This window comes from Ursus maritimus, unplaced genomic scaffold, assembly GCF_017311325.1.
Source record: "Ursus maritimus isolate PB19 unplaced genomic scaffold, ASM1731132v1 scaffold_23, whole genome shotgun sequence".
Lineage (NCBI taxonomy): Eukaryota > Metazoa > Chordata > Mammalia > Carnivora > Ursidae > Ursus > Ursus maritimus.
The window spans coordinates 31,426,060-31,437,655 of record NW_024424786.1 but is presented as its reverse complement, the minus strand read 5'-3'; the positions used below and the strand labels follow the sequence as shown (position 1 = coordinate 31,437,655).

At 42.4% G+C, this 11,596-nt stretch overlaps 1 protein-coding gene across 1 annotated transcript; it reads right to left on the bottom strand.

Annotated features, from left to right (window-relative positions):
- Window positions 1–8,654: 8,654 nt before the first annotated feature.
- On the bottom strand, window positions 8,655–10,106 carry LOC103672293 (olfactory receptor 4S1). Its single transcript, XM_008700957.1, has one exon. The coding sequence runs from the start codon at window positions 9,706–9,708 to the stop codon at window positions 8,779–8,781; it is 930 nt and encodes a 309-aa protein (XP_008699179.1). The 5' UTR covers window positions 9,709–10,106; the 3' UTR covers window positions 8,655–8,778.
- Between the last annotated feature and the right edge of the window lie 1,490 nt (window positions 10,107–11,596).

The following is an 11,596-nucleotide window of genomic DNA, read 5'->3' as shown; positions in this document are numbered from 1 at the left end:
TGGATTATCCCCATCATACCTTCCCGTTCTAATTCCAATTCTAATATCGAATGAATCTAATAGCTACACGTATACGTCACTTAGATCCTAGCACCTCACCCTCTATCGATGTCTGACATATAACTCATGCTCATTAAATCTTGTTGACTTAGTCCATACTACCCAAAGCAATCTACAGATTCAATGCAATCCCTGTCATAATTCCAATGGCATTTTGCAAAGAAATAAAAAAACAGTCCCAAAATTTGTATGGAAAAAAATAACAGCCAACTGTTAGAACTAATAAATAAATTCAGTAAAGTTGCAAGATACAAAATATACAAAACTCAATTGTGCATCTATACATTAATAATGGAACTATCTGAAAAAGAAATTAAGGAAAAATCCCATCTATGATGGCATCCAAGAGAATACAATACTTTGGAAAAATTTTAACCAAGTTGGTGAAAATCTGTGCACTGAAAACTATAAGACATCGATGAAAAACATTGGAGACACATATAAATGAGAAGATATTCCATTCTCATAGATTGAAACAATAAATATTAAAATATCCATACTACTCAAAGTAATCTACAAATTCAATGCAATCCCCAACATAACTGCAATGACATTTTGCACAGAAATATACAAATCAGTCCTAAAATTTGTATGGAAACAAATAAACCCTCTACAGCCAAAAAAATCTTCAGGAAGAACAAAGCTGGAAGCATCATTTTTATTTCAAACTTCGTTACAGACACATAGATCAATGGAACAGATTGGAGAACCCAGGAATAAACTCACGTATACATGGTATTAAATTTATGATAAGACACCAAGAATATACAATGGAGATAGGAGAGTCTCCCTCAATAAATGGTGTTTGGAAATCTGGACAGCCACATAGAAAACGAATGAAACTGGGCCCCTTCCTACCATACACATACATATATCAATTCAAATGGATTAAAGACTAAAACATAAGACTTGAAACCATAAAAATCATAAGGAAAACTTAGAAGAATACTCCTTGACATAGGTCTTGGCAATGTTTTTGATCACACACACACACACACACACACACACAAGCAAGTAAAGACAAAAAAGCAAAAATAAACAAGTGGGACTATACCAAACTAAAATCTTATGCACAGTAAAGGAAACCAAAAAAATGAAAAAGCAACCTATAGAATTAGAGAAAACACTTATAAATCCTACACCTGATAAAGGGTTGGTATCCAAAATATATAAAGAACTCATTCAACTCAATAGCTAAATAGCTAAATAGTAAAATATAAATAAATAAATAAATAAATAAATAAATAAATAAATAAATAGTTGAACAGAGAAATGAATAGTTTTCCAAAGAAGACATACAAATAGTCAACAGGTACATAAACAGGTGCTCAACATCACTGATCACTGAAGAAACGCAAATCAAAACCACAAAGAGCTATGGCCTCACCCCTACTAACTATTATCAAAAAGACAAGAAATAACAAGTGTTGGCAAGGATGTAAAGAGAATCCTTGTGCACTGTTGGCAGAACTGTAAATTGGTACAGGCCACTATGGAAAACAGTTGAACGTTCCTCAAAAAAAAAATTTAAAAATAGAATTACTATATGAACCAGCATTCCTCCTTCTAGGTATTCAACCAAAGAAAGGAAAACAGCATATCAGGGAGATATCTGCACTCCCATGTTTATTGCAGCATTATTCGTAATAGCCAAGATACGGAATCAGTCTAATGGCTGGTAACAGATGAATGGATGAAGAAATGCGATACATATTAAACAATGGGATATTACTCAGCCATGAGAAAGAATGAAATCTTGTCATTTCATCAACGTGGGTTGTCCTTAAGGACATTATGCTAAGTGAAATGAGTCAAACAGTGGAAGACAAATAATGTATCACTTACACGTAAATCTAAAAAAAACCCCTCAGAAACAGCACAGTAGTGGGTATGAGGGGCTGGGGGATCAAGGAAATGGGGAGATATTTGTCAAAGGGAACAAACTTTCAGTTATAAGATTAACAAGCTCTAGAGATCTAATGCAGAGTATGTTGATATGCTTAATAATACCGTTTTATATACTTGAAAGTTGCTAAGAGTAAATCTTAAATGTCCTTACACAAACAGGAAATGGCAAGTACACGACAGGATGGAGGTTTTGGCTAATGCTATGATGGTAATCTATTTGCAATATATAAATGTATCAAACCAACACCTTGTATGCCTTAAATTTACACAATGTTATATGTAAACTATATGTAAATAAATCTGGAAAAAATAAAAATGTTATTTACAATAGCATCAAAGCCATAAGGTTCCTAAGAATACATCTAACCCAAGGAGCTGGATGCAAAAATCTACCAACTTGATTTAAAACATTAAAGAACACCGAAATAAAGAAGAGCATGGCAAAGAATGTCAAGGTCTGTCCCTATCCTTGTCCATATCTCTTTCTAGCCCTTTTTTTTTTTAACCCACAACCTTTATGTACTTTCACTGCCAACAGTTGCCCATATTGCCCTTGTGCTGGAGGTCGATTTTCTCTATATAGCAGACACACAGAAGTGTCTGGGAATTTATGCCCCAACCAACCCCACAGAAAGCCTTCGCTAATGTCTAAAACTCCTTCTTTAAAAAAAAAAAAATGTTTCTTTATTATATTATGTTAGTCACCATACAGAACATCCCTGGTTTTTGATGTAAAGTTTCATGATTCATTAGTTGCGTATAACACCCAGTGCACCATGCAATACGTGCCCTCCTTACTACCCATCACCAGCCTATCCCATTCCCCCACCCCCCTCCACTTACTTCTACTTACTTCTAATCAAACTCCAGGTATAATTTACACACCAGAGTTCTCCTGCAAAATCAGCCTAAGTGACCATCTGCTGGAATTCACCTGAAACTGCATCCTTGTTTCTACTTCTCTCTGTCCTGCTTCCTCTACTCCCTTTACAGTTCCCCTGGGAACAAATGTTTAATACGCCACTTATTAGTCACAGAACTCTATGCCTTTAGATTTTCCAGAGGACTTTGTTTACAGCAACACATAACCAAATCAGAGTTATCCCATACTTATGAATGTAAGTTCTTCCCAAAGTGATCTATAGATATGATACAGTGCCAAACAAAATCCCAAGAAGTTATTTTGTGGAATTTGACAATTTAGATTTAAAATTATCTAGAAGATAAAGGACTCAAAACAGACAAGATATTTTTAAAAAAGAACAAGTTACAGAAATTTGCCCTGCTAGATATCAAAACATAAACTATAGTAATTAAGAAAGTGTAGGGTTGGCCCAGAAACAGACTCAGGCAAATGTAGAAATTTGATATATGTCAGAAGATGACATATATGTAGATGAATGGAGAAAAGATCTATTCAATAAATGATGGAATATCTGGTTTTCCACATGGGAAAAAATAAAATTGAATCCTTTCCTCCACAATGCCCAATCATCAATTTTAAATAAAACAAGAAATTAAATGAAAAGGCACAATTTTGGGGCACTTGGGTGGCACAGTGCGTTAAGTATCTGCTCTCAGCCCAGGTCATGATCCCAGGGTCCTGGGATCAAGCCCCACATCGGGTTCCCTGCTCAGCAGGAAGCCTGCTTCTCCCTCTCCCCTCTTGTGTGCACGCACACTCTCTCCCTAATAAATAAAACCCTTTTTTAAAAACTTTTGAAATAAACTTTTTGGAATAAAATATTAATATCTTTACCTTGACTTAAGAAACTATTTCTTAAGGCACAAAAAGCACTAACAATAATGGAAATTTACAAATACGATACAAATGACTGGGAATGTTTTAGTTCTTGTGTTGGGTATTAAATTCATGGATGTCCACTAAATAATTATGTTTATAACAGACATATTTTAGGGACATCTGAGTGGCTCAGTCAGTTAAGCATCTGCCTTCAGCTCAGGTCACAAACCCAGGGTCCTGGGATCAAGTCCCACATTGGGCTCCCTGCTCAGTGGGGAGTCCTCTTCTCCCTCTCCTCCTCCCCCTGCTTGTGCTCACACTTTCTTTCTCTCTCTGACAAATAAATTAAATCTTTAAAAAATAAAAAGTAAAATAAATAAATACATATTTTATATAATGTATTCCTTTGTATCAAAGATTTTTAAAAGTTGATAAGAAAAAATTACTTTCATGAAAGATACGAGCCGCAGGGCAGGGGTGGAGAAGTATCTAACCTCTAGCCCAATTTCCTTTGCTGCCTTCACTCCGGATACTTTCAACCTCCAAGAAGGAGCTCATAGTCCCCTCCCCAAAACCACGACAAATGGGAAACTCTACTGGAGGGTGAATGACAGCTGAGAAAATAAAAGTTATTAAAGAGAGTTTAAAGAAAGCCTAAAAGTGAGTGGCTGAGTGTCCAGCCAATGAGCTTTATCTATTTACAACTTCCAGAATATCTGAAGTAGGAACATTAAAACAGGGTTTCACTGAGGGAAGAGGAGTACTGGAAAACAGTTAGATCTCCTTAATTTGATGTTTCTTCTCTTGGCAATAATTGTGTCAAGTCCATAAATCTATGGAAAAATATATGAAATGTTTTCTTTTTATAATATCTCCCAAAATTGATCCTAAGGAAGCAAAAGATAAAATTGAAGAAGAAAAAAAAAAGATTGACCCACATTTAGTGTATAGTCTCATAACCTAATCAGATAGGTTCATAGGACATCGGAGATGAAGGTCCTTAGGGATTCAAGCCAATCTCTTTATCTGTGTGTGTCAGGAAATGGAAGCCCGAGAACACGGAGGGATGCAGAGATCACCCCACACCTAGAACCTAGTTTCTGGGCTCTCCATCTAGTGCCCCACGGTGTCACACAGTGGCCTCTTCTCTCAGAGCCAGGTTCTCACACGGCACACCTCCAACTGAAATGCAGATAGACTTCTATCTCCTGAAATCTACGATCTGCTCCCTCCAACCCCAATTTCCTCCTCTTTCCCCACCTCAGCATAAGCAGTAACACCCCCTTGTCGTAACACCCCAGCACCCCTGTGATCCCACACCCTAAAACGGTTCCCAGAGTTGGACAAACTCCTACAAACAGGAGTTAAGGGAGATAATAAGATCACTAAATCATCACTTTCCATTCACCTCTGTGCTCAGAATTTTATTACGTAAGTGCTTGGATTTTCTCATAGAAGAGAACAGGATTTCAAGAAGCCAAGGGAATAATACCAGTACACATAAGCACTTAGAATCTAAACTTTAAATTTTACCTGGTATAGCGAATCTCCTCCAGTAACTACGGACCCATGTTTATACACATCCTTGTATAAGCTCTTATATACCTGTCTCCACCTGTGTGAACATATATGCATGTACCTGCACACACATAAAACACACTCCACTTTATTTTAAAATATTACGTGAAGGCAGCATTAGAAAGAGCACTAAACTAGCAATTAGAAGTCCTCGTACGTGACTCTGTGTAAGTAATTTAGCCCATCTCGTTCTGCTTCCATTTATCTTCACACCTGAATAGCCATACAGGTTCCCACATTCTTCCAAGGACTTTTAAAGGAAGGTGATTTATTCAACACAGATTAAGCTGATGTATGAAAACTCAGAATATTGCATTTTGAAGTGTCAATTACTGTTTTATTACTATTATTCTCATAGTCAAAATTTACATTTGCATTTGTGTTCGGCATCCAACAGAACAAACCTTTTTTCCGCACTAACCCTCGCCCAATCCCGAGCACATTTCTCCTGACGGTTATCCCTGCTTCATGCGGTTGTTGCAAGGATGCAAGGGGTTAATACAGTCAAACCACAGAGACTCCGGTTCAGTTCTCACTTCGGGGGCTTGGAGGTCATCACTCCATGCTAGGTAAAAAAGCTGAACAGGCTGAAAAGTCAACAACTCCTCTTGGATCCAACAAGAGGGAGGACACAGGGCAAACCACTGCCCCCAAGACTGGGGAGAAGACAGGGGTCGCCGCTTCCCGGAGCAGAGACTCACAGGTAGAAATCATTGCCCACGATATCGTGAGATTTACCTACAGGAGTTCAACCAGGTTCCCACAGTAAATATCAGAGAAAAATCCCCTCGTGTTTCCAGCAGTTGCAGAAAAGGAACCACTCTTAAAAGTACCAGGACACCTGTTCTTCCCAAGGCCTGCGCTCAGGAGAAACTAGTTAACCAGCATCTAGCCTGCTGGGGTTTTACCAGAGACTAACCTGGTAGGAGGGAAACACCTGGCTCCGGTCAGCCACAGCCATCCCGTCCCATCTAAGGAGGGAGAAAACAAAACCGAGGAACGCTTGCGAAGTTCACTGTCCAGAGACAAAGACTCACTAAACACACTTACAATAGTGTCTGGCATCCTGGAAGAATTCAGTAACTTTCATCCCACATGTACATAGAAGCTTCAGGAGTGCAAGGGCTCCTTCCTCCCTCCCCTCCCTCCCCCCACCTTCCCAGCCAGGTGGAGCGTTTGGTCTCTCGACCTCCCTCCACAGGAAGGACACAGGGCAGAAAGGAAGAGGGGCTGGAGGTGGAAGAAAGCCCAGGACCTGTTCCTCGTGGACACCTTCACTGCCCTCTCCCCGCTGGCAGCCTGCTGGAAATAGGGGGTCAGAGGTGCGCAGCCAAGGCTGGGGGCCAATGTCTCATGTACACCCGCACCCCGCCCCAGGCTCCACCCTAGTCCACACTCTCATATCAGTGGCCTTTTTTTGTTCCCCAAGTTCAGCCACCTCTCTAAGGGCTGAGTGTCCTGCATCGAATAAACACAAACGCAGACGGAAAACACAGAAGAGCGTACTCACCACAAGCTAGGTGATCAATAAACATTTGAGGAGTGAAGGAATCCATCTGGTGTTTAGGAAGAGTATTAAGGTATTAAGCGTCTTAGGAGAAGGGCAGGAACACGGGGGGGGGGGGGGGGGAATAGGTAGACAAAAAGGAAGAGAAGACAAGGGCCTAAGGAGTGTGGCAGCCACCTGCACAGGAGACCCTGACACAGGATGTGAGCAAGCAACCTTCCCAGCTGGTATTGTTACTGTCTTTACTGATAAACATGGAAATTGACGCCCCACGGGGTGAATGACCCGTGAATGGTTAATGATGGTTAACGGTTGAGGAGGAGGGGGTCATTGAGAGGTCATGGCCACTGGTTGGCCCTCCAGCTAGATCCAGGCAAATGCAGGCTTCTCACCACCACCCCCCTTGGAATGTTTGATCTGCCCACCTTCCCACAGCCGCAGCCACTTCCAAGCACTCACCTTGAGAGAGTTAGTGATACCATCTGGACTGAACCCGGTTATGGCCTCCGTGTAAACTTTTTAAGATTCTCACAGCAGGTGCACAGATCTACTGGCCTGGATGCCACTCAAGGCAGCCTCGTGTGTAACATCCCTTGCTCATTAAACCTGCCACCAACTGATCTGGAGCGGCCTCTTTCTTCCGTCTCTCCCTGCCCTCCATTTACAAGGGCCCGTTTGCAAACCAACATTAAGTAAGCAAGACATTCAGTGCAGCTCTCCTATTTCCACCCTGCATAAACTTGGTTCCCTCTAGCAGCAAAAATGAAGGAAGACAGAGGGGGATTCATGGAGACCACAGTCCCTGCTCTGCTGGAGGGAGAGAAGTGCTGACAACTTAGCTCTTCCTGGGTATACTGTCCATCCCCAAGGTCGCCACCAGTCCTTGGTCCATCAGAACCTCCTAGTCCATCCTACTTAGTGTCCATTCACTCAGTTATTAACCTTGAAAATAACTGCCAGTTCTCTTGCCAGCAAAAGTGGGTTAACTCCTATGGAGCAGAGAATTGCAACCGGACATAAAAACGCTTTTATAGAGGAAGGGGTGGGGCGGCTATTATAAACACAAAGTTCATTAGAGTAAACTGGCAGTTCTAAGCATAGTGTCTTTTCATTGGCTGGGCTGTGACCTCTCTCATTGGCTGGGCTGCTGCCACGGGAGAGGGAAAGCCTTTCTCCTCCTTCTGGGATAGGGAAGTAGTAGTGATGTGTTTTTGGAGTAGTGCTGGGGTCTGCAGCCGCTGGCTAAGAAAGAATTCCTGAGACGTCTTTGGTGCAAAAAAAAAAGTGATTTTAGAAAAGCAGGTGAACAGGACCCATGGGCAGAAAGAGCTGCTGCGGCTTGCTGCCCCGGGATTGTGAGGGGAAACTGAATATATACTTTGGGGATGGAGGCAGTAAAGACAAGGGAAGTTACAAAAGTATTTTCATATGCTAAACAAGACTCACAGAATACCAGAGGCCTTCTATCTTCCCACCACGGTTATTTTTCTCTCTAGCAAGGCATTAAGACAGTTGGGAGCTTTCTGGAGGAACTATACTCCACCTGCCTCAAGTATTTGTCAAAGAGTCGCAGGTTATAGGGACATTTATATTATCTATGTTTCCTTCTGCCTTGGTTTCCCCCATCAGTGTTGGCATGCAAGATGGTCTTTTCCTGTGGGCATGGTGTCGATGAGATACTCAACCTTCCTAGACGTTCTCTCATTTGTAGACCTCAGACGCTTCCTGCATGAGCCCTTAAGTACCATACTAAGAACCTCCTGGACTGTGACCCCCTTGAGGGTAGAGAGTACATCTTGCTCTTATTTGCATCCCCAGTGCCTCACTCATTGCAGACACTCAATATTTAATGAATGAAGGGTTGAAGGAGTATGTGGGATTATTATTGTTATTATACATTGGTCATTACAAGCATTAATTTGGAGATGCTACAAAATGGGAGATTTCCCAAGTTCCAGGCTGGTTGAGATTCCCTGGACTGTCACTTCTCCCCCATGCTCCCCTCTACTCCAAACAGTTTCCTCATGGCATTTTTCACCTCATTGTTCCTCAACGTGTAGATCAGAGGGTTCAGCAAAGGTGGCATGACAATGTTAAAGAGGATGACAAGCTTGTCAGCAGCCAGGGTGGTGGAGGGACGAATGTACATGAACATGGGGGGCACAAGGACCAAAAGGACAGTGATGATGTGTGAGCCACATGTGGACAGAGCCTTGCGCCGGCCCTCAGATGACCGGCTTCTCAGGTTCAATAAGATGACCACATAGGAGATGACAAGGATGATAAAGGACACCAAAGAGATCATGCCACTGTTGGCCACCACAATGAGCCCCACCACATAAGTGTCTGCACAGGCCAGCTTCAGCAAGGGATGAACATCACAGAAGAAGTTGTCGATCTCATTAGGCCCGCAAAAGGGCAGCTGGACTGTGAGAAGGGTCTGTAGGATGGAATGGAGGAAGCCAGCCACCCAGGAGGCCCCGGCCAGCAGGCCACACTTCCACCGATCCATGATTGTCACGTAGTGCAGGGGCCTACAGATGGCCACATAGCGGTCATAGGCCATGGCTGTCAGGAGGAAGATCTCAGTGCCACCAAAGAAGTGGGCAGAAAAGAGCTGGGTCATGCAACCATTGAAGGAGATGGTCTTGTGCTCCACGAAAGTGTCAGCAATCATCTTCGGTGTGGTAGCTGATGGATAGCACATGTCGGCAAAAGACAGGTGGCTGAGGAAGAAATACATGGGTGCGTTGAGGGTCTTGCTGGCATTGATGGTGATGATGACCAGAAGGTTCCCCAGGACAGTGAGCACGTGGAAGAGGGAGAAGACCACAAAGCACACATGCTGCATTTCCCTACTCTGGAAAAGGCCGAACAACACAAATTCAGTCACGTTATTCTTGACTCCCATGGCTTCTCTGCCCTGAGCACCAACAAAGTAGTTAGCTCTGCAAGGACACAAATTGTGTGATATAAGAAAGTTTCCCAAATTCAGGGAATCAGAAAACTGTATTCAGGTCTCATAATGGTTCTAACACCAAACTGCAATTGAGGGAGAAGAGATCGCCACACCTACAAGCAATTCTCAGAAACCACATGAGTGTCCTACAATTCAACTCAATTCTGACACTACGTACCTGGAGATAGTTTCAGATCCCCCAGGTTAAGAGTTCAGGCCTACAAGACTGGCCCCTGCCCCGCACTTCAAATGCCAGTTGCCACCCAGGTTATCACCTGTGCTTCTGACCTTATGGCTATAGAGCAAAGATTCCAATGATCGTACTCCTTGGGTTTGATTAATTTGCTAGAGCAGCTCACAGAATTCAGACAAAGATTTATTATTAAAGGATATAACTCAGGAACAGCCAGATGGAAGAGATGCATAAAGCAAGGTTTGCTGTAAGGGCATGGAGCTTCCATGCTCTCTAAGTGCATCACTCTCCCCAAATCTCCACCTGTTCACCAATCTGGAAGCTCTCCAGACCCCAACATTTTGGGGTTTTTATGGAGGCTTCATTATTTAGGCATGAGTGATTAAATCATTGGCCATTGGCCATCATTCAACCATCAGTCCCTCTTCCCTCCCCCATGTTCTAGGGATGGAATTGAAAGTACCAACCCTGCTCTGAACATTGGGGTGCAATGTCCACAATAGCCAAACTGTGGAAGGAGCTGAGATGCCCTTCAACAGACAGATAGATAAAGAAGATGTGGTCCATATATACAATGGAATATTACTCAGCCATCAGAAAGAATGATTACCCAACATTTGCACTGACATGGATGGAACTGGAGGGGATTATACTAAGTGAAATAAGTCAAGCAGAGAAAGACAATTATCATATGGTTTTACTTACGTGGAACATAAGGAATAGCAGGGAGGACATTAGGAGAAGGAAGGGGAAAATGAAGGGGGGAATCAGAGGAGGAGACGAACCATGAGAGGCTATGGACTCTGGGAAACAAACTGAGGGTTTTAGAGATGGGGGGTGGGGGAATGGGTAAGCACAGTGATAGGTATTAAGGAGGGCACATATTGCATGGTGCACTGGGTGTTATACGCAAATAATGAATCATGGAACATGACATCAAAAACGAAGGATGTACTGTATGGTGACTAACATAAGAAAGAAAGAAAGAAAGAAAGAAAGAAAGAAAGAAAGAAAGAAAGAAAGAGGAAGGAAGGTAGAAAGAAAGAAAGAAAAGGAAGAAAGGAAGAAAGAAAGAGAAAGAGAACCAATCCTGCAATCCCAGAGTTGGTTCCCCAGGCAACCAGCCCCCATCCTTAGGGGACCTAGGGGCATTCCAAAGTTCACCTCATTAATGTAATGAAAGACACCCTTATCTCTCACCACTCATGAAATTCAAGGGTTTTAGAAGCTGTGTGCGACAAATGGGGACAAACACCAAATAACTATTTCTAATTATAACCCACAATATCACAAGGTCCCAGCTATGCTATATACTAACTGTGAACTTTGGCAAATCAATTAACTTTTCAGGACCTCAGTTTCAAAGTTTAAACAAAAGGCAGCATTCCAGTTCAAGATGGTGACATAGGAAGACTGAACCCACCATCTCCACAGAACACACCAAATTATACCTATTAATAGAACAATTCTAGAAGAACTGGGGGCTGACTGAACAGCTCCTGAACAACCGAAGATAGAATGGCAAGAGAGACAGAGATGGGGTTACAAAGAGAAACCCACCCCTGACGCTGTAAGTGGGAGTGGGGAGGAATAGTAAGGGCCCGGGAACAGATTCCTCTGTCCTTGGGCACAGAGAAATCCCTTGGT